At 36.9% G+C, this 23,735-nt stretch overlaps 1 protein-coding gene across 4 annotated transcripts in view; it reads right to left on the reverse strand.

Moving 5' to 3' along the window:
• The window catches only part of psme4a (proteasome activator subunit 4a), a 32,827-nt gene extending 10,509 nt beyond the window's left edge, over window positions 1-22,318 (reverse strand). For 2 of the 4 annotated variants that reach the window (XM_079842817.1, XM_079842816.1), the window contains exons 1-36: window positions 21,803-22,318; window positions 19,956-20,096; window positions 19,201-19,317; window positions 18,907-18,963; window positions 17,340-17,384; window positions 14,796-14,945; window positions 14,048-14,111; window positions 13,871-13,945; window positions 13,584-13,706; window positions 13,395-13,487; window positions 11,105-11,370; window positions 10,755-10,941; window positions 10,488-10,577; window positions 10,340-10,404; window positions 10,100-10,250; window positions 9,709-9,807; window positions 9,543-9,612; window positions 9,384-9,451; window positions 8,094-8,309; window positions 5,738-5,895; window positions 5,225-5,320; window positions 4,602-4,657; window positions 4,438-4,494; window positions 4,185-4,240; window positions 3,977-4,075; window positions 3,838-3,900; window positions 2,985-3,080; window positions 2,761-2,892; window positions 2,450-2,659; window positions 2,216-2,352; window positions 2,049-2,102; window positions 1,766-1,895; window positions 1,562-1,670; window positions 1,311-1,464; window positions 363-432; window positions 147-272 (exon numbers count right to left, since the gene is read on the reverse strand). In XM_079842817.1, coding sequence (XP_079698943.1) covers window positions 147-272; window positions 363-432; window positions 1,311-1,464; window positions 1,562-1,670; window positions 1,766-1,895; window positions 2,049-2,102; window positions 2,216-2,352; window positions 2,450-2,659; window positions 2,761-2,892; window positions 2,985-3,080; window positions 3,838-3,900; window positions 3,977-4,075; window positions 4,185-4,240; window positions 4,438-4,494; window positions 4,602-4,657; window positions 5,225-5,320; window positions 5,738-5,895; window positions 8,094-8,309; window positions 9,384-9,451; window positions 9,543-9,612; window positions 9,709-9,807; window positions 10,100-10,250; window positions 10,340-10,404; window positions 10,488-10,577; window positions 10,755-10,941; window positions 11,105-11,370; window positions 13,395-13,487; window positions 13,584-13,706; window positions 13,871-13,945; window positions 14,048-14,111; window positions 14,796-14,945; window positions 17,340-17,384; window positions 18,907-18,963; window positions 19,201-19,317; window positions 19,956-20,096; window positions 21,803-22,053 — 4,131 coding nt within the window. In that variant the 5' untranslated portion in view covers window positions 22,054-22,318. The remainder of the gene's footprint in view (window positions 1-146; window positions 273-362; window positions 433-1,310; window positions 1,465-1,561; window positions 1,671-1,765; window positions 1,896-2,048; window positions 2,103-2,215; window positions 2,353-2,449; window positions 2,660-2,760; window positions 2,893-2,984; window positions 3,081-3,837; window positions 3,901-3,976; window positions 4,076-4,184; window positions 4,241-4,437; window positions 4,495-4,601; window positions 4,658-5,224; window positions 5,321-5,737; window positions 5,896-8,093; window positions 8,310-9,383; window positions 9,452-9,542; window positions 9,613-9,708; window positions 9,808-10,099; window positions 10,251-10,339; window positions 10,405-10,487; window positions 10,578-10,754; window positions 10,942-11,104; window positions 11,371-13,394; window positions 13,488-13,583; window positions 13,707-13,870; window positions 13,946-14,047; window positions 14,112-14,795; window positions 14,946-17,339; window positions 17,385-18,906; window positions 18,964-19,200; window positions 19,318-19,955; window positions 20,097-21,802) is intronic. The other 2 variants (XM_079842819.1, XM_079842818.1) reach the window with 1 other exon arrangement.
• Between the last annotated feature and the right edge of the window lie 1,417 nt (window positions 22,319-23,735).

Here is a 23,735-nt window from a genome sequence, read left to right on the forward strand (position 1 = left end):
AGAGAATGCTGATTGTTTGGATGGCACTCAGATATAGAACCAAATTGGTTTGAACAAGCCTGAAAACCTGGCTCATAGACTTCTACAGTCTACGTTTCATTGGGTTTGAAAAAACGGACTGTAGATGTGCATTTAAATACTCTCACCTTAAAGAGGCAAAATCGCCGTGGGCTGAATTTGTCATTCCCCTTCCTGTCCTCCAGAGACAAATAGTGGATGAACTGATCTATGAACAGCCGGTCTGAGAAATGATCATATATGATCTGTTCACTCTACAACACAGAAAACGGGAATAAACAAACCTAAACAAAAAAGACACGTTGAAAGAAAAAAAAAGAAAAAAAAGTTTTAATTGAGTATACCTCATTCAGCTCTTCTCTTGTTTTGCCCTGTTTGGGCTGTTCCTCATGAGGGGCATAGAGCATCAGCTTCCTAAAAGAAGAAGAAAATAAATAAATATTACATAAAACACATTTTGTGTTGATGGTAGACAAAATAAAATATACAAAAATATACACATATGCTAAATATACACAACCAAATTTGGGGTAAGTAAGATTTTTTATTTTAAAGAAATGTAAAACTTTTATTCAGTTTTGGATGAAAAGGAAAACATTTATCAAAAGTGACAGTAAAGATATCTATCATGAGATATTTTATTTATTTACAAAATATATTTATTTAAAATATATTTTTTTTTTTTTTTTTTTTAAACTTTCTATTCACCAAAGAGTCCTGAAAAAAAGGATTATGTGACTGAAGACTGGAGTAATGGCTGCTAAAAATCTGGCTTCACCATCAGAGAAATAAAGTATATTAAAATAGACAAATTTATTTTAATTGTAATTATATTTTAGAATATTGTTTTTACTGTATATATTTTATCAAATAAATGCAGCCTTGGTGAGCATAAGGGACTCTATCAAAAACATTCCAAACTTTTGAACTGTAGTGTAAAATAGTATTGAAAATCTTATAATGAAAATGGACATCCTTTGACTTCAGAATAGTTTCAGGCCTTTTTCAGAACTTTTCAGAGGGAAAAATTATTAGTAAATAACTTTAAATTTTCTTTATGTTCCTCACACAAAGCTATTGTATGGCTTCGGAAGATGTGAAATATGGTGAATGAGTCATATAGACTTTTATGGTGTATTTTTGGAGCTTGACAGCCACTATGAACTGTTGTATGGGAAAGATCTGTGTAACAAGTCAAAATGTCCTCGTGTGTTCCACAGAAGAAAAAAATAACAGCAAACAGATCTTTTCCATGTTTGGGTGGACTCTTCCTTTAAGCACTGTGTGTGTACCGTGGCCATGTGGAATAACCCCAGTGTGTTTTCTCAATGAAGCAGCGTTCATCCCAGTCCTGCTGGGAGCGTGGCAACCTGCTGCTGTCATACTGCAGCCACTGGTTATCAGGCCTGTCTCCCACCAACAGAGAGCCTGGAGCTTTACCATCACCTACATAAAGAAATATAAAAAAGTCATAAATCTCAGATATATTCTATGATAAGTGTCCATTTAGTAAGACTATATACTGTACGGTCAGTGTACTCACATGACTGAAGAGAGGTTTTGAGTTCAGAAATGTCGTAGGGATTCACTGCCACTTTCTTGTGAGGTCTCTTGAGCTGCTTTAGAATTCCACTCACTGCTGATATTGCACCCTGAGAAATGCATAGCACAAAACAAGAAGAAACATGTTTTTGATTTGTTCTCCTTTCACAGATATAATTGTGACAGAATGCACACACAAACGCACATTGCGAACTAAGAGAGAGTCGTGGTTCAGGCTCTTGACAAAAAAGAGGACTGCAGAGGAAGGCAAGGGGTGGTCATCTCTCAGCATCAGAGAGAGGAAGCCGATAGCTATCTGCTCAAACTTCCAGGGCCTGCAAAATAAATAAGCATAGGACCATTGAATTTACAAAAAGACCAATGACAATAAAATAAAGAATACTACAATATTTTAGCCAAGCATAACTGTTCCTGTAAACCCTGTAAAACTGTGTTGTCCATTCTAACCAGACAATGAGTAGACGTACATGTTTCGGTCGTAAAGGCAGTCCAAAAGATCCACTACTAGCTTTTCATACTTCCTGTTAGGATTGATAAAATAGAGAGAATTATTTTTATTTTTTGTATATCCACCGCTTAACCAGCTATAAACTCGTAAAGCATATTTGTATGCAGTTTTTATGCATTTACTCACTGAACTGAGTCTTTGTTTTTCTGTTCCAGCCTCATTTTCCCCTCCAGTTCCTCCTGTTCAGAAGCGGCACGTGGGGTCGGTTCTGGGTTACTGGATTTCATAATTTTTAGAGCAACCATCACACAACTCTCCGGGATCTGAAAACAAAACAAAACAAAACAGAAAAGTGTAAAGATACATATGTCACAAGAAAATATTGAAAAATTAATTTAGGCTACTATTTGCTGAACTCACAGAAAAGTCAACACCAATGGTCTCATACTGGCGGTGGATCTTGTCAGCCAAATCATCGAAGAGCCGCACGATTGAAGGCTTCTCTAGAGACATGGATGGGCTCATGCCAGAACGAACGATGGCAGGCCATGTCAGAGCGATGCAGTCCCAGTACTGCAGGGTAGCAAGAGAGATCCCAGAGTGGTTCCCAAACAGACAGTACAAGGCACCCTGGAGAAGAGTAATAAAGACAGATCAAGTATGATCCTATCCAATTTCCCATAGCGGTAGAATATCAACAGTGTAAACATTGTGAACGGTGCGAGACATACTTTGAATTGCTGCTGGGTGACGTCAGTGCGGTCTGGGTTCAGGTACTCCAGCACCGCAGGGATGATGTCTCTGCAGCAGAAGTTGTAGGTTCCCAATGCTGTGAACAGCACATTCTGAGCTTTACTCCTCACCTGAGGTAAGAGAGAGGAGATTAATTTTGCATTCATTGCGTTTGAATGGGAATGCATAAGTATGTGTGTTTGTGTGTATGGTGTTGTCTTACCTGACTGTACCTGCTGGTTGACAGTCTGAGGAGGTCATTCATCAGATCCTGATGAACACACCTGTAGCTACACCCATCTATGGTCAGATTTCTTAACTGAAACACAAAGAGGCATAAATACACTTAAAATTACTGAAATCAGAACAGAGCATGGTTCAGAGTCTTTGAGATACATTTTTATGTAATGGAAGGTACCCAAAAATGTAATTCATATTATAAAACATCAACCTGTTCAGGTCATGCATTTTACCCCAAAATCTAAAGATTTTTTTGTTGTAGAATTTTTTTAAATAAATTATATTTAGCAAGGATGCACTAAAATGATCAAAAGTGACAGTAAAGACATGTTACAAAAGATTTCTATTTAAAATAAATGCTGTTCTTTTGAACCTTCTATTCATCAAAGAATCCTAAAAAAAAATGTTTCCACAAAATATTAAGCAACGCAATAATAATAGTAAGAAATGTTTCTTGAGCAGTAAATCAGCATATTAGAATGATTTCTGAAAGATCATGTGACAGTAATTATGCCTAAAAATTCTGCTTTGACGTCACAGGAATTAATTACATTTTACAATATATTGAAAGAGTTATTTAGTAGTAATATTCACAATATTACTGTATTTTTTTTAATTTGGTGGCATGAAAAAACTTTTCAAATTAAAAAAAAAAAAATCTTACCAACCTTCAAACTTTTGATTGGAAGTTATATAAAACATACAAAAAAGTTATTGAAATAAAAGTTATTTTATTGAAAAAATTAGCTAGCGATTTTCTTGACAGGTTTCCTAAGATTCACCCAAATTCTCTATAAAATATATTATAAGATTTATTATAAATTATTATGAGTTACCTCATGTTGCAGCATGACTCGATCTATGAGTAGGGCTCTAATGTGTTGTTTACTGCCGTGAAGCTGGAGAAAAGAAGAAAGAGGGTGTCAGTCAACTACATCTCAAATATAGAGAAGATGGACATTAAATGCATCTCACCTTGTTCTCCATAGACCTCTTAATCAGACTGAAACTCTTCCAGCGGGAGTCGAACTCATGTTTGTGTGAGCCTTTAAAGTGGAGCAGGTCATTGATGATCTAGAGAGAACACCATGCGTCAGTCACACCAGTGCTTATTACCAATAAAATAATATCACATGCATACACACACAAATGTTAGAGAAAACCTGACAGTGTTGTGTTTCACCTTTATAAGGGAGAAGAGGGATTTGATGTCGTCTTCTGAGTGCTCCAGTGTGTAGTCTGTATAGATAAACATAAGAGTTAAGAAAGTCTTGAAAGGTACATAATAAAAACAGCTATCATTTCACTCAAAATGCAAGAACTATAATTTACTACATTCCTCTATAGATGTTAAGAGGTTTGGAAACATGCTCTTCTGTATTACATTTTAAAGTTTGGGTATTGAACTAGTATCTTAGTATGTTGAAGTAACTTACGTAGTAAAGGTCTAATCGTCTTACAGATGTCCTCTCTGTAGTTCTCTCTAGACAGGTCTGCCAATCAATCATCAATAATCAATAATAATTCACTGCCAAGCAATTCATTTATTAATCAATATAGCTCTAGCACTGATTTTAAACACAAGGAAATGCCCACTTACCATAGTCTACTCCAGTGTAGACGTTTGTCTCGTATAGCTTAACCATACTGTTGATCCTAAATGAGAAGCATTAAAAAGTTAAAATATTACAAAATTAATATGCTTAAAAGAAGTATAACAGAGCATCGTATAGTTGCACAATCCATGCAATGCTAAAATCAGAGTTGTTTTATGTTTAAAAAATACAGTAAAAATTGTAATATTGTGGATTACTACAAATAAAAATAGCTGCTTTCTATTTTATTATATTTTAAAATATATTAAATCAGAATTTTCAGCATCATTACTCCAGTCTTCAGTGTCACATGATCCTTCAGAAATTATTATAATATGCTGATTTGATGCTAAATAAACATTACTTATTATTATCAGTTAAAAACAGTTGTGCTGCTTCATATTTTTGTGGAAACCATGATACATTTTTTTTCACAGGATTCTTTGATGAATAGAAAGAACAGCATTTATTTGAAATAATCTTTTGTAACATTATAAATGTCTTTACTGTCACTTTTGATCAATTTAATGCATCCATAATGAATAAAAGTATTAATTTCTTTAAAAAAAAAAAATTCTTACTGACCCCATACTTTTAAACGGTAGTGTACATTGTGTGTGTTACTCACATATCCGGAACGGGTTCTCCATGCACTGGGGGCAGAAGGGGACTTGCTCCCAGAAGACAGTTGTGAACAATGGACAGACTCTGCAGAACATCATCCCTAAAGAGACATAATACACAAATTAGTACAGAAAATCATTCTTTCTCGGATCAGTTTCTTAAAATGTACTTTCGTGGATCAATGTATTAAAATAAAACCTGTCCATCTATGAAAGAAACAAAAATATCTCTAAGCTTAGATCATTCTTGAATAATTGTCTCTGACTTTTCTAAATCAGTGTCACGTGATCTACCACAGGTTCCAGAAGGTTTTTAAAAACATTTCGATTTTTGCTCCTATAAAATAAAACTTAAAATAAAAATTTGAGAACTGTCAAGGATTAAATAATTGCAAGGAATACATTTCTGGTTTGGTGTTGATAAATAGGAACTTACAGATGGGTACACAAAACAAAAATAATTAATATTTTTTATGAATTCAAACACAGAGATCATGCCACTGTATCATGTGGCTGACCTGCTCATGTCCTGTTCTCCCTGTGTGTGTTTCTGCAGACGCTGGAGTTCTGGCTTTAACAGCAGATCCAGCAAGTAGAAAACAAACTCTCTCTCTTCTGTGCTGGGCATGTGCCACTGGATGTTCAGGTTCCACACGTCTCCAGGCCGACCCCAGTCCTGATCCAGAGAGGAGACAGAGACAACTAATGGAATATCAGCTTCCCATGACATGACATTTTTGAAGTTTTTAAATAGTGACCAATGTTTTGTTAAATTAAGGAAATTATGATGATAATGGTTTATAATGTGTTTAAAGTCATCTTATCTTGAGCCACATTTCTTTAAACTGCCCCTATTATGCTTTTTCGGATGTTACCTTTCATAAGGTCTGTAATATACCCCTTTGTGAGTGTAAAAAGATAAAAGTGTATGATAAATGGAGTTATTGTCACCCTTTCTGAACTGCCTGAAATGAGTCATCAGTAATTCCAGTCTTACGTTCTGCATGAACCTAGGTACGTAACATATTTGTATAATGCCAGCCTATGGTCTTAGTTGGCTGCCCATGAACAACATCTACTTTAACCCGCCCTCAAACACTATAGTTGTAGCTGAGGCCTTTCATTTTTTAAAATCGAATGATCATCAGAGTGGTGCAAGACCTTAGACTTTTGTCGCACTTAAACTTGTAATACACACAATTTTTTTACTGGATTCGAGAAGTTTGTGGTTGTAATAAAAATAGTAACAAATCCTTCCCTCGTGGGTCAATTTGACCCCCATAGGAATGAATGGTATGAGAGTTAAATGAGAGCTAAGAGCTAAATTTGGCAGAACAAGAACACACACACACACACACACACACGAAGGCATGAGACTATAGAACATCCCCAATGCAGAACACACACACACACACACACACACACACACACACACACACACACACACACACACACACACACACACACACACACACACACACACACACACACACACACACACACACACACACACACACACACACACACACACACACACACACACACACACACACACACACACACACACACACACACACACACACACACACACACACACACACACACACACACACACACACACACACACACACACACACACACACACACACACACACACACACACACACACACACACACACACGTTTTCAAATAAAAATCAACCCGTCACAATGCAGACTACACACAGATGTGAAGTGTTTAGATTTGAACACATGTACAATGCTCAACTGAGCTGAAATTCAGATATGATAATGGCTGTTTCATTTGAGACACATACACAATCACAACAGACTGGGCCATATGACCAATCAGAGCAGGCTCTCTGAAAGGAGGGGTTTAGAGAGACTGAATCCTTTACTGAACCATTTCAAACACTGAAGTGATGATGCTGCAATGCATATTATGAGAAAATTAGTGTTATTGGATCTTGGATGCCTGTAAACCTATCGTAGGAGATCTTCCAAAATATAAAAGTAGCATAATAAGGGTTTAAGGAAAAAAAAATGGTTTCATAGATTAGTTCTCATAAATGTTGAAAACAAGGGGAGTAAAAGTAGTTCTGATTTTCTGAGAATTCTGAGGCAAAGTCAAGTTTAAATGAACCACGTACTAAAATGTCAGACAGTTAGGAAGAGTAACCTCTGTCTGTCTAAGAAAAGGTGCTTAGGCATGTTAGAGAGGGTGACGGAGCTCCACTAATCCATTTATTTACTCAATCATCTCATCTCCTTCTCTTCAGCGATATTTGATAGGATATAAGTGAAGCCCTGTCACAGGAGCAAACACAGTAATATCCTAGTGGGGACGTCCCATTAACTATTGTTGTGAATGGTAATTTACACAGTTTGGAATTGTTAAATATATATTCAGACATTATTTAGTCCCATTGACATCTACTGTAATTTTGTATTCCTATACCTAATATTAATAATGTTATAATATTTTATAGAATATTAATATTTACTAACATTAACCCTAAAATATAAATAATGAAGTGCTGTCAAATAGATTAATCGCAATGGAGACTTTCTTAAATCTCCTGCTGTTTCTCAGATATTTCTCCTGAGAAAAAAGACCTCAGTAATCTAACGCATATATTCTCTAGAGGAGATACCAAAGTCATAGATGTCTACTGAACAAAATGATTTCAGTTGCCTGTATGATTTCCACAAATACCAAATGATCTATCCTCTCATTGTATGTCAACAATTTTTAAAATGGACTCTGTGGGTTCTTCAGGATTACAGAATCATATTTCAGATATTATTCTGAGCAGAGCTGAGGCCTGTGTCACTATGAGAGGGTTAGTGGTCTCATTTTCCACTTGAGGCTGACCTTGATTGGTAGGTATGTGTCAGTGTGCTGCTGGACACCGCCAGGCACGCTGCAGTACTCTCTGGGATAGATGAGGGATGAGGAACGCAGGATGTGATAGAGCAGCTTACAAGCCAGACTGTAGCCCTGCTTACATTTCAGGTGCAGAGTCAACTGAAGAATCTGCACTAGCTGGGACCTGTAGAGTAACAGTTGATCGCCATCCACACGGGTCACCTACAGACAAAGACAAGGACTGTGATTATCTTATACATCTCCAACTAGATGTTTATAGCTATAGGTTTCTAGTTAGAGATTTTCACTTATAGATTCTAGAGTTTTCTGATTTCAAGGGCCAGATTTACTAAACAGGGCAAATTAGTGTGAGAGCACAATTCCAAAAAAGTGCAGATGGGAGTGGAACGTTCTGTGTGTAATTTACTGACGACACACAAATGAAAGAACACAGACACAGCCGGATCATTTGCATAATGACCTACGCAATCTACAAGAGCAGCGCAAATAGCATCTGGTTTAAGACATGCTTTTCTTGGGTGGTAAATAATGGACGCAACTACGTTGCAAAGTGCAACCGTATTATATCACCTTGCATGATTCATTTAAATATTCTCCTCCCATAAATTTAGAGTCTGAAAGGGAAACTCCTACAAATGCATATGCAATAAGGGCAGCCTTTTCAGCGCTAATTTTTCACAGCATGTCTTTAGTAAATCCAGCCAGTAGTTTTTAAATGCCAAAAGAGGTTTGCGTTGGTGCAAGCTGTTAGTAAATCTGACCCCAAGAGCTCTAAATGTCTAGATATAGATTTGTAATTAGAGTTTGATTTCTTAAAGTAGTTAGGCTATACACAACCTTAAGTTGGACCTCATAATTTCTGCAAAAATATGAAGCAGCACAACTGTTTTCAAGACGGATAATAATAAGAAATGTTTCTTGAGCAGCAAATCAGCATATTAGAATGATTTCTGAAGGATCATGTGACACTGAAGACTGGAAATTGAAAATTCAGCTTTGCCATCACAGGAAAATTAAATAGTGTTAAAACAGAACCAGTTATTTTAAATGTTAATAATATTACGCAATATTACTGATTTTACTTTACTTTTGATCAGATAAACTCAGCCTTGGTGAGCATAAGAAACTTCTGTTAAAAAACATTAAATAATCTTACTGACTCCAAAGTTTTGAAGTTTCTTTAATTTCCAAATTTATATTTCTATATTTCTAGATAAAGTCATATCTCATAGTTAACTTATAGTTATCTAGGAGTTGTAGAATCGAGTGACTGACCTCAGACAACAGCTGGAGGTTCCACATCAGTTCTTTATCCAGCTCCTCTTCATTTAATACCTCTTCATCTGAGAACGCATGGTATGTTAACAGGAAACTCACAACACATGTAGCAATCCACATACTGACATTAACACATGAGGTGCATGTGGAACTTACTGGATGAGATTTGTAATATGGCATTACAGCAGTGAGGCAAAAAGAGCTTCAGAGCCTCTGCCGGGTGACACTAAAAAGGGAGAATAATCATTTGAAATGGTCAGCCAAACATTTTGAGAAACGCAGTCAGCTGTGGATGTCTGGGAGTTGAGCTCAGGACACTGACCTTGGTTGCAGCTCGGCACATGTCTGCAACCATCCGTCCAGCAACGTGAGTCTCAAAAATGTTTGTAGTGGCGAAGTTGAAGACTTTTTCAAGAGCCACCTGTGAAAATGAAGGAAATATGTTCAGGTATCATCACATAGTCATAGCACTATAGAAATATGCTTCGTTTCAAAAGTTTGGGGTCTATAATATTTTTTCTGTCTGCAAGATTAATTGATTAAAAGTGACAGTAAGGACATTTATGAGGATACAAATCGGTTTCAAATAAACACTTTTGTGACTGTTCTATTCATTAAATAATCCTGAAAAAAAAAAAAATTCGGATCTCACACTTTTGAATGGTAGTTTATGTTATGACTAGCTTTAACGCCACATATGTGTTTGTAATGACCTGGAATATTTCCATGGAGCATTGTGTGAGGATAGTGTAGAATGTGGAGGACAGGCCCAGCTCCAACAGACTCTCTAGATGAGTCATTTTCTCTGTCTCTATCTCCTCCCGAGTCTGTTCCAGAGTACTGGTGTCAATCAGTGCAAAACACCTAAATACACAAACATGAGAGGGAGAATGAAGATACAGAAAGAGAAAAAACACATGTACAGTATTCATATGTTACTCTGAGTTCTGTACCTATCAATAAATTGAAGAACAAAATCCTCAAACTCTGCAGAGGCTGAACACAAATCTTTTTCCACCTGCACAAAGAAAGTCAAAGAAAAGACTGAGCCGCACATGAACTGACACATAAAAAGAATCTAAAGACAGGAGGATATCCGACCTGTGTGAGGTCATTTCTTGTCTGAACAGCAGCAGAGCAATCCACCAATGGCACAAGAGTAACAAACGTTGCTAATAACTGGAATGTAATCTGAAAAAAAAAAATATATATATATTTGAAAACATAGAAACTTCCACAAGACCAGCAAAAAGAATGTCTAGACGTTCTACAACGCAAACTCTTATTTAGGACAGGGAAATATAATCATTAAAAAAACTATTATAAAATAATTTTTAGTGTTGTTTTTGTCTTATTTCAAACTCTCACCATGCATTTGCTGAAGTCATTGGGGTCGACCCCCGGCAGAGCCCTCATGAGGAGAGGCAGCATGTGTGTGGGGCCCTCTGGAAACCTCTGGCCCCCGGCCACCAAGCTCCGTGCCACACTGATCATACAGCTTAAAGTGGCGGTCAGCTGGTGAGGCTCAGTGAGGGTCTCCATGGCGGGATATGTCCTTAAATTAGAAAAAAAAGCTTTTCTCAGCTTTTGTGAGAATGCTAAGCACACCGTTCGCTCATCATCATTTATGTAGTCTTAATGTAATGTTATTGCAAGTTGTTCACTTAAAATACATTAGCATGTGCTTTAAACAAACAAACAAATAAACACACACTTACTTCTCCAGCACTGGAGGAATGACCAACTCGGGTCTGAGCAGGGCAAGGTTTTGCAGGGCCTGGGCCGCATCCAGACTGCCGGTTTTGCTAAACATGGCAAGCAGGACGGGTTCTTTCATGCTCTCAACAAAGTCTGTGATGTCCTGCTCACTGAGAAGGTGGCTTTCGGGAACAGGGGTCAGCCATGTTGGCGTCCGGTAACGTTCTCGATGCAGACGTTTCACAACGCTGGCAGGTAAACGCTGAAGGAGCTTCATGAGTTTCATCTGTGGATGTGTGGAGCAAAACAAATAAAACAGTTATTTATTAATAAGAAAGTAATTATAAATAAAAAAAATAAAACTAAAAAAGATTTTGAAGAGGACTGATTATGGAACTTTATTTTTTTTTTATTACAGTGACGGGGAGGAGGAAGGAAATGGTCTGGAAATGGAGCTCTGACCATAATGATATTATTACAACTGGGAAACACACTGAATGAACAAACTTAAGACCCATCCAGCACTCACATCTGTAATGGGTCTGTAATAAGGAGATTTATTTTTCTAAAGAGACAAAGTGTCACTGAAGCCTAAAACAAATAAAGCAAACATGGATTTGTGGATGGTTTAAAACATTGTTTTAGTTCTACTGAGCATTTACTGTCAAAAAAAGGGCAACTGCCATTTGATCAAAGGGACGGATATTAACTTCAACTTCAGATTCCCATTTCAACAAGTGAGCATGTTGGTCCTCGACACATTCCTTCCTGCCATAAAGTGTTTTTGTACCCTGTGATGCCCACCACAAATCTCACAATTCATTTGCATCAAAGGAAGAACACTTTCTGTAAGCTTCTGAAAACAAATCAGAGGTTCTACAGACTGAACATCTCATCAACAGCAGGCTCAAAGGGGAAGACAAAGTAATATGGCAACAATAACAGGACAAAGCTTTCCCCGGGTTTTACTGTAACAACTAGATGCCTCCCTCAGACAAAGCAAACACGCATCCCAGGAAAGATGAGCTGTCCTCGTCTATGAGGAGATGGTTCTAGAAAAAGAATGGCATGTATTGTTGATAGCAGCGTGTTTGAAACGGACACAGCTGCAGGCTCTTCTAAAGCATTCTGGGAAAACTATTAAAATCTGGATAGCAACCTGAAGACCTTGTTCATTTTGCTCTTCTTTGATTTCAATGGAAATTTAACAAAAAATATTTTATTTAAATAATCATGTGGTAATGTCGATAATCCAGTTAATTTATTTATTCTTATTTTCAAGTTTAATATGGAGTTGGCCCACCGTTTGCAGCTATAACAGCTTCAAGTCTTCTGGGAAGGCTTTCCACAAGGTTTAGGAGTGTGTTTATGGAAATTTGTATCCATTATTCTAGAAGCGCATTTGTGAGGTCAGGCACTGATGTTGGATGAGAAGGCCTGTCTCGCAGTCTCTGCTCTAATTCATCCCAAAGGTGTTCTATCGGGTTTAGGTCAGGACTGTGCAGGCCAGTTAAGTTCCTCCACACCAAACTCGCTCATCCATGTTTTTATGGACCTTGCTTTGTGCACTGGTGTGCAGTCATGTTGGAAAAGGAAGGGGCCATCCCCAAACTGTTCCCACAAAGTTGGTAGCATGAAATTGTCAAAATGTCTTGGTATGCTAAAGCATTAAGAGTTACTAAGGGGCCAAGCCCAACCCCTGAAAACAACCCGCACCATAATCCCCTCTCCACCAAACTTTACACTTGGCACAATGCAGTCAGGCAAGTACTGTTATCCTGGCAACTGCCAAACCCAGACTCATCCATTGGATTGTCAGACAGAGAAGCGTGATTCGTCACTCCAGAGAACACGTCTACACTGCTCTAGAGTCCAGTGGCGGCGTGCTTTACACCACTGCATCTGCTTTGCATTGCACTTGGTAAGGCTTGGATGCAGCTGCTCGGCCATGGAAACCCACTTTGTTATAATACCACTAACAGATGACCGTAGAATATTTAGTAGTGAGGACATTTCAACCCATCAATAAATAAAATAAATACTTTCCAAAAACTCTCTGAGCTCCTGAGAGCGACCCATTCTTTCACAAATGTTTGTAGAAGCAGTCTGCATGCCTAGGTGCTTTATTTTATACACCTGTGGCCATGGAAGTGATTGGAACACCTGCATTCAATGACTTGGAGGGGTGTCCCAATACTTTTGGCAATATAGTGTACTTTATATATGATTTATAATTTGATATAACATTTATTTATAATAAAAGCAGAAATTAAGCATAAATATCAGAAACAGAAATCTCTAGTAACTCACCAGCCAGCGGCCATGGTTAGAAGGGTGGAAAAACGATGTGATACTGTTGAAAAGGCCACTGAGCTGGGTCTGGGTCTGTTTGCTGGGCCCTCCCTAAAACATATGATTAAATATAAAGCAATTACAGCATAACTTTATGGTATTTAAATAGCATATTTTCATTGGAAGGTGCCTTTATTTTACACTGACCAGTAAAGCAGAAATCCAGATGACCACATGACTGATGTCATAGGCATTCGTCAGATATCTGGAAACCAGCATCTGACTGGATCCTACAGGAAGATTAAGACTCCTCAAGATCCTGGTGAAGATCTGAAAACAGACACAGAATAAAGACTGTATAACCAGCAGCATTGAACTAGCTCTGGATTTAATGGCTTAACGTGTACAGGAAAATCATTTAAACAAGAAACCTATTGCTGACTAAAATTTTGTAGCGATGTCTTTCTACGATGGTAGTAAGGTGACCATCTCACCTTTGGTATATAAGGGTCCCAATCTATGTAACCAATGTTGTCATTTGCCAGCCGTGCAAAAAGATTGACGAGATTCTGGAACAGACGAAATCGGGTTTTACATTAACGAAATGAATTAGTAATGAGTTTGTGAACAGAAATCCACAATGTTAAAATTCGATAGCGAGACAATCATACCACTTCCCAGCTTGGAAGGTTCTGCACCGACACCCACAGGCTTATCAACTCATCAAACCAAAGTCTGTAGAAAGAAACACATAATTCACAGAACTTTCCATCACAAAGGTATTTTGGTGCATTTTTAACTCTGGATAAAAATATTATTTGTATTGGATGTGTGATGGTTACATAATATACTGTATTTTCCAAAGCTAATTTAAATTCTATGACTACAGCATTCATTTATCAACCTTTTATTTCCTCTTTTTTTAATGTTTTAACATAAATATACGACCAAGTAAGATCAAATTATGTTTTCTTTTAAGTTTTTACATTCTAGTTTGTATCAATGACTTTCAAATAAAATTTCCACATAATGGCTGTTTCATTCATCTCCACTCTGCAACATATACAACACCATTTAAAAGTTCGGGTCAGTATGATTTTCTTTAAATAAATTAATACTGGAAATGGTTAAAAATTCAGCTTTGCCATCATAGAAATAAATTACATTTTAAAATATATTAAAATAGAAAACAGTTATTTTAAATAGTAATAATATTTTACAATAGTACCATTACTGTATTTGTGATTAAATAAATGTAGCTTCAGTGCACAATAGACTTACAAACCACAAACATTTGTGTGTGCTAAATAAATCTTTTCTGTATTTGATTTCTCTTGATTTCTATATTTGAGTCAGACTAATAGGGCTGACTGTGCAAGGACTCAAAGTGTGTCATAATAAGGTTCAGGCAATTCTCACTTGAAGCCCTTATCGTGCAGCTCTGGGGGGAGAGTGGTGGGCAGGAAGAGCTCAAAATATCCCATCGCCTTCTGCATGGTCACGTCAAAAGGGCACATCAGAGGTTTCCACTCATCCAGCATCTCCTGTGTTGCTGATTCTGGGAAATAACTGCACACATACAAACACAGATAGACAGAGAATTATTTTTTTGTTGTTGCTGATGCCTGACCTCTAGCGTTATGCTAAACCTTTGTGATGTGCTGGGGGTTTTTTTTCTACAGATTTAAATATGAATTTAAAAGAACCTAAATGTCATGGTAAACTATATGGAGTACAAGTAAACTCTTATTAACTGGATAGTAATGTGCATTAGTAAAAGGATTACAGTCTGCCAGTCTAAGCCACATCAAGAATCCTGATCGATCAAAACCGATATTCTATTGGCCCATTCATGAGCAATCTGCAAAGAGTACATTATCTGTACAACCTCATGACAACCTTTTCTGTAATCCCAGATGAGCCGAGAAGAGCTCTGAACATGCAGCCTCACCTCACCCTAGATAACTTCCATAGTCCCTGTTGTGTCATTGTTTTTAAGTAGAAACAAGGCAATCATACGCTGGTCTCTTTCTATTTCACTTACAATGTATTAAAAAAGATCATTCAGTTATTTATCCTAATTTTAATAGTCTGCTGTTGAAGGATATGATGTCCTTTTTGACCTCCTGCCAAGGAACGGATTGCACTGATCCTGGGACACTTCAGACAGGAAACTCTCACAAAGCCAAATTAAAATAGCATTAAACAGGATTAAATGACTAGGGTGAAACTGAAGATCTATTGGGAGCACAGTATTTATGTACACCACAAGCCAAATGTTTGGACACACCTGCTCGCTCTTTATTACTATTATTTGTCATATACTAAAGACATGAAAACTATGAAATAGTTTGGTATGGGAGTAGTGATCAAAACTTCACATTTATCTACAAAGCTCATTTCAAACATTTAAGCTAATTTTTTTCAGAACTATTTCTTCAAAAATAATTATATTATGCTGATTAGGTGCTCAAGAAACATTATTATCAATGTTGAAAATAGTTGTGATGTTGTGATTTATTTTGTTTGATTGGTAGTATATGTCTGGCATAACGAAACAAGATATGCAATGGTGTAATGTATTTAAGTAAATGTAATTAGTTACTGTACTTAACTATCTTTTTGGCTACTTTGTAGTTTTACTGAGTATCAAAGATATTAGCGACTTTTACCCTCTACTTGACTACATTTTGAATAGGTATATGTACTCTATTTTGATTGCCACCTAACTTTTTTTGCAGCAGTTTATTTCTGCTACAAAAGAAGGGCATTGTAGGTACTATTGTGCGTTTTGCCCTTACTCAACCAAACTGGTCAACAATGTTACTTTACATGAATGTGAGTGCATTAGCAGGTAGTTGTTAAATCGCAGGCATTTCATATAGGAGATGAGGACATGTCTGCAGCCGGTGATGAGGCAGAAACCAGCACATCCATTGCAAGCAGGCTTTGACTATTTCATTTTACTTAACATTATTTTATTTATCCGTTACACTGAAGAGACCTTTTGGAAGGATATTGGTTTCCTTATTCCCTTTTTGAGAGCTTGAGCTTAAAGGATTAGTTGACTTTAAAATGAAAGTTACCCCATGATTTACTCACCCTTAAGCCATCTATGTGTATATGACATTCTTCTTTCTGTTGAACACAATCTAAGATATATTAATAAATATCCTGACGCTTCCAAGCTTTATAATGGCAGTGAACGAGGCTCACAAATTTTTAGCTCAAAAAGGTGCATCCATTCATCATAAACGTACTCCACGCAGCTCCGGGGAGTAAATAAAGGCCTTCTGAAGCGAATCGATTGGTTTTTGTAAGAAAAATATCCATATTTAAAACTTTATAAAGTAAAGTATCTAGCTTTCACCAGACCGCCTTCCGTATTCAACATACAAAAAAGTGTAACGCCTCTCGCAGTTCAAAAACACTTACGCAACATCCTAGTCATACGTCGCACCAGTTATGCTTTTTCCGTAAGTTAAATACAGAAGGAGGTCTGGAGGAAGCTAGATATTTTACTTTATAATGTATTAAATATGGATATTTTTCTTACACAAACGCATAGCTTCGCTTCAGAAGGCCTTTAATAACCTAACTTAAGAAGTAAGTCTCGAGGGTGACTAAATCATGGGGTGATTTTCATTTTAAAGTGAACTAATCCTTTAACTGAGACTGTAAAAGAGGCTGTTGTGTCAACCCTGATTTATTGTGTTATTTTGATTTTAGAAAATAAACATTGCTATCTTCACAAATCAACTGTTTCTTGTTTTTCACTGGCATGTCTCTTAGGTGTTGAGGACTAGTGCATCTTTAAGCCTACATTCAGTAAGACTTTTACTCATCATATTGGAACTGGTGACTTGTAATTGAATCATTTTCACTGCAAGATGATCTACTTTTACTCAAGTATGGTTTTCAGGTACTCTTTACACCTCTGAAGATATGCTAGAAAGTACTTACGGCCTGCAGTTCTTGATTAAGGCCTTCAGAACTCCTTCCACTGAGCTGCAAATGGAAGAGAAACTTGAAAGTGACCAACACTAGATACAACACCATGCAAATTCCATGCAAACAATTGTACAATAAAAACAAGACCAACACACTAGTGTTTGTTAGACCCATTCATGCATTACAAGAAATCTCTTCTGTGTCCTGTTATAAACCCCAAAAGGCGGGGATGAGTAGAGGGTATAGGAACTTTTTGGAAGTAGAATTTTTATTGGGCTGATTGTCCATCTGTGACCTATTTGCAGCTTTAAAGCTGGTCAGCAAAGCTATTTTAAAGTTATCAACCCCCTTATCCTGAGCATCTAAAATGGAGGCGTTATTTCATGACATTCTGTTCTTCAATACCAAAACATCAAATCACATTCACCACTTGCATGAAACCCATCAAACACATGCACCGTAAAATCACACAGCTTAAAATTAAAAAAAAAAAAAAAAAAATGTAATCAAGCCTATGAACGTCACCAAAAATATTGCAGATACTGTATGCGACACCCAGACAGGGCCTCTGAACCTGAGGACCTTGGTTTTGAAATGGGCCAAAGTAATCTTCCACCTCTGGACTGATAGAGGAAAGAATGTGATCCTCAGAAGGAATTCACTGCTGCAGCCCGTGTAGTGAGAGCCAACAAGGATACTGGACTATCAGATGTCTGACTCTGATGCATGGGGAAAACAGATGCTACAAACACGCTCAGCACTCAGGAACATCGGACAATACTGCATGTTGGCTTGGGCATTCCAATTGAGCAACAGAGTGTTATTGAATGGTGTGAGAGCAGCAGAGCATTGGATTTCACAGTGCGGGTCCAACAGCCTGTGTCGGGGTGTCGGTATTTATTTTTTTTTGTTGTGCAATGTGACATTCATCTCATTTGGTAAAGGTACAGGCAGTAATTATATATAATATTAATATTTGTAATAATAGTACACTAATTTTTATTTGGAGTTTTCTTTATACAGATTTCAGAATTAAATGACATAAAAGCTTACTTTACCATTATAATGTTATGTAAACAGTGAAAATAGCAGCAACTTTAACAGTAAAAGATATGTTTTTCTGCTTGTATCACCTATAATTTTACCAGTCATAATGTCTTAATAATACAGGATAGGTAAAGCATATCTGAAAATATAAGTCAGACATGGAACCATTGTGGCATAAGGAGTATTTCAACAGAAACTAACATTAACAAAAAAGTAAAGGATGTGACAGCTCAAAGTACAATCGCTCAATTGTCATCTTGCGAAACTAAATTTAATAAATAAAAGAAACATCCATTTCACTGACGTGTATGAGATAGAGAATATGCACTGCAGTGATGATCAACAAGGAACAAAAAGACAAACCGACGTTGTTATTGTGCACCATCAAAAATGTCATGCATCCACAGCAACACAAGTCAAACATAGTGAGTATAAAGTCAAAGACCACTGGGACGAAATAGTAGCCGGTGAAACGTTTAACAAAAATTAGTGAGTGCACCTTAAAATATTAACAAAGTAACATGGTCCTTACCACCTCTGAGCAAGTTTAACGAGTATGTGTTTAGAAGAAGAACGCGGCCGCAGAGAACTGAACATGAAAGGAGATAAAAAGACAGGCACACTCAGCACTTCCTGTCTATTAAGACAACATTTTTATGAGATGCTCAACATTAGCACCTAAGTATCATAAGATGTGTGCAAATTGACTGTGACAGACATACATTTTTTGAATAGAGATGCAAGTATTTAAGTGATAAACCCTTCAGAATTATTGCATATTATTGCTGCTTTAATCCACTTTTTATTACGTGTCTGATGCATGTACCTGGGAAACCAGTTCAGGCCGAGGTGCTCTGTCTTTGAGTACAGGATCCTGTCCTGCAACTCATACAGGGGTTGCCATGGCAATTCTAAGTCCTCTCTAGAAAGCAGCTCCTTCTTCCTGGAAGACAAAATCATTTTAACAAGATGATTTTTAAATCTCAAGAGCTGTTCTGCCACTCTGCGATTACAAATCTGTAAGGGATAATGTACAGTCATAATTGCATTGATGCGAGGTGAAGAATCAATGATTACATGGCTGCATAAATAACCCAAATGTTTGAAAAACAATATTTGATCGGAAGAATAAAAATGACAGTTATTTTAATCAGTTACAGCTGGTTAGATCCAGCATTCTGCCTGCTGTAAATAAGACACAGAGATACAGTAGTGCGGTAAGATTACATTTATTTGAATAAATTAATTATAGAATTTATTTGAATTAATTATCAAGATAGAGATGAGAGATTTGTGTGTAAATTACCAGCGTTTTAATGCACATCTTCCAGCCAATCAGAATAGAGTATTCAGACAGACCACTGAATAATTTTATATAATAACTAATCCAATACTCAAGTATTCCATAATTGGAATTATTGTATTATTTGAATAACATTAATCTGCTTAACATGAAGAACAACAATATTTATGGCTGGATTAGTTTTCAAACTTCTACAGAAATGCCCCACACTAGTGAAAATCTCTGTGCCTGTGTTGCCAGTGTTGATGTCATGGTCATGAGGGCGAAGTCATTCTTACTTCAGCAGGGTGATGAGGAGACGGGCGAAGCTCTGCATCATACTGATCTCCAGTTTGGGGATGGTGACCAGCTCGTACAGCAGCTTGACGAAAAGCACATGGTCCTCTTTGCTGAACTTCCTTCCATATAATCGAATGTACCTGAAGGACAAGGAAGGATTGTGAGGTTTTTAGTATTAAAAAGTAACACTTTATTTAAACTATATTGTGTCTCCCTCTGATATTAACCGTTATGATGGGGAGTGATATGAAACAGATTGGTGGTTATTATCGGTTTTAGAACTGACAGTGTTATTGACCCTGAACTTCCAATGTTCTTCCATTGCTCCATGTTGAAATATGAACATAAAAGCAACATGTGATACCCAAGTAAATCACTTTAGTTAGCAGATTTAGGTCAAGCTGTCAAAGAGCTCGCTTTCCAATGAAAAGGAAGTTGACTCGTGGCTGACCTGACACAATCGAATAATCTAGGTCAGATCTGGATACTACAGTATCCGTGCTTAGGCTGGCAAAGCCGATGCCTTGCCAAGAGGGTTTTGTGGGGATGCTTTCTCAGGACTGGCAGTGATAAAGAAAGCCATGTCCTAAACATATAAGTGCACATAGAGACAACTCTTAACACGACTATGTGTCCCAATGCGTGTACTTATGCACTATTCTATAACATTTTGTAGTATAAATATCATAGTGTGAGAAAGAGGGCACTTTAAATACATGATGCACTTAATTTTATTGCATTGTTCTGGTCTCGAGATTCTTATCCTTAATTGTTTTTTTGGTTTTGTTTTGTGATATATGTATAAATATATATGTTGTAAATAAATAAAATAATAATAAACTATCGAATGTCGCAGCTTTAAACGTAGCGAAGGGGGAAGGGCGATCAGGCTCCGATGATGAAATAAATTCATGAATGACGATCAGACTCCGATGATGAATGACATTCAGTCACGACACGGTTGAGGACATATTGCGCAATTTTACTGACTCTGGGACATCTCCAAAACATGGACACAGCATGCATTCCGGGCATACTAAAAAGACAGACAATCTGGAGATCCATGAATAGATTTAGTGAGGAAGAATATGTCTTGGCTTACTCAAATGGATTAGATGACATTGAGGACAATATTTCTCTGCATGTTTACTGTTTACAGAGAGCAGCCTATTGCATCTCATAGTCACGCAGTCTGACACCTGTGACAGTTTGTGCTTGTTGTGCTCTTAAAATAGCACTGAGTGAGTGGCAAAAACATGACCAACACGCCATTTTGCAATCACTGACAAAATATGGCGTACGTCATTTATTTACCTTCACTGTAATGGCTCAAACAGGTAACTCCATTGATAATACACATTCTAACACCAAAAACCTTGTTGCCAAAACTGTCAACAATGATATCCTTTAAAAACAGCTCAAGGTAATGGGGGTATTTTATCCTATACGCAGTTAAAATCTCGTTCAAATTAATTGAACTATCTTCTACGTTTGTTTAAACAATGACGCAAGTAAAACAAAGTTGACTACGCATGCGCATCAGCAGTCAGCGAGCACTCTGATTAGCGCTCCATTTAAAACGCAAAGGAGATAGATAGTGTTTTACCCTAGTCTGCTTTATCCTCATATATACAAAAGGGGTCATTCGGTGTTCCCGTGACTCTTAATACAGCTGCCTTTACAGAACATCACATTTCCTGTTTATGATATTCAGAGTAAGAGAATGTAGGCCATATGTGATTCACATACATTCTAGGAACCCCATAATTTAATTTCGTTGGCAGATAAAACTATCAGGATGAATCCTGGATAATGTTCGATGAGCTAATGCCTCCCAAATACTTACGTGGAAAGTTTCCTCGTCCAAAACAAGACACCTGGCCATATCTCTCTGAGTTGGACAGCTCGACCGAGGTTTCCTTTGATCTGTGCCAAAATTTCATTGGACTCTTCGTCTAGTTTGTCCTTATAAGGAAGAAGTTCGTTGTAAACAATATCTTTTTGCGGAACAAACCCTAATAATTCGGATGCTTCTTTTTTCATATTACAGTCCTCCAAATGTGGCTCCTCCACTTCGATAATATTAGAGACAGTCATGTACAAAAATATTCCGTGATGAGCTTCTGAGATGGAAAGAGAAGTAGGCTGTTACAAATTATAAAACTATTATAAATGTCAAAACCATAATACAGCCGTGGTGTTGTCTTGTTGTAAGATGCGCACTGTCATCGCTCGTGTCGTTTCTGAACTCTCTAGGATATGATGACTTCTTTTAAGCAAAGCCGCTTGCTGTCATACATCGTATTTCTACACGAGCGCTCCATATTCGTTTCCATTCAGCTGTAACCAACCAAACACACATGCCGCAACTCCACCCTCCTCCGCTTGCGTCACTTCCACCTAATTGTTATCAAAATAACAGATCCAAGAACAGTTTACTGAGACCGGCGAGGAAAGAATGAATCGTACTATGGCAAAGGCGAAGTCCATTACCCATTATTTGTGCCATTCCGATAAGCTTTTTTTAATCATATATATGTTAGTAAGCTATTGAATTATCTCTCTTTGTGATTTATTTACAAATATTTATTGTACGTACTTCTTTTATATTTGTAATAATGGTTATGGTGAAATCGCATTTCAACCTTCCAATGGGAATGCTTTGCTCATGAATATTAATGAGGCTGTGCTGACGGTGCTTGATGACCTTCCAAAACCAGTGGTCATTTATATTAAAGGGATATTTCACCCAAAATGAAAATTACCCCATGATTTACTCACCCTCAAACCATCCTAGGTGTATATGACATTCTTCTTTCAGACAAATATATATATATATATATATATATATATATATATATATATATATATATATATATATATATATATATATATATATATATATATATATATATATATATATATATATATATATATATATATATATATATATATATATATATAAAATTATAATTGCAGTGAAAGGCAGCCTAAAATTTTAAGCCCAAAAAAGTGCATCCATCCATCATAAATATAGCTACTCCACACAGCTCCGGGGGTTAATAAAGTTCTTCTGAAGCAAATCGATGCTTTAAGAAAAATCCATATTTAACAAATTTTTATTAAAATATCTAGCTTCTAGTGGACCGCCTTCCGTATTCAACTTACAAAAAAGCATAACTGGTGTGACATGTGACGACGGATGTTGCGTAAAAGTTTTGAACTGCGAGAGGAGTTACACTTTTTTCGTAAATTAAATACGGAAGGCGGTCTGTCGGAAGCTAGATATTTTAATTTCTAACGTTTTAAATATGGATATTTTTCTTACACAACCCATAGATTCGCTTCAGAATTTATATTTTTTGGGTGAACTATCCCTTTAAGGCTCAAACCTTTACCATTGTAGGTTTTGTTAATTAGCCTCTCGATTATTAGATTAGATTAAACACACAGCGCTTTTTACATATAATTCTTAACAAGAAAACGTCCCCTATGTTTTCTGAGAGGAAATATTTAGGATTCTGTTTCAGCCATTTAGTAAATAAGCAGGCTACTCTGTCACTATTGCGCAGCCATTATGAGCGGATATATTTAGTGACATCTGCGCCAAAGTGTGATTACTCAAGAGCTTAGTCCATAAGATCTGTAAACAAGAGGGTTTTAAAAAGCCCCTCTAAACGTCAGCGGGTTTATTGCATGTGAGCCTGTGCACATGTGACTGCTCTGTACACCAATATCTACAGTATAAAATTCAGCAGATTTGTTTTCATCTCAAAGAC

The sequence above is a fragment of the Gobio gobio genome (genome assembly GCF_949357685.1).
Source record: "Gobio gobio genome assembly, chromosome: 18".
Classification (NCBI taxonomy): Eukaryota; Metazoa; Chordata; class Actinopteri; order Cypriniformes; family Gobionidae; genus Gobio; species Gobio gobio.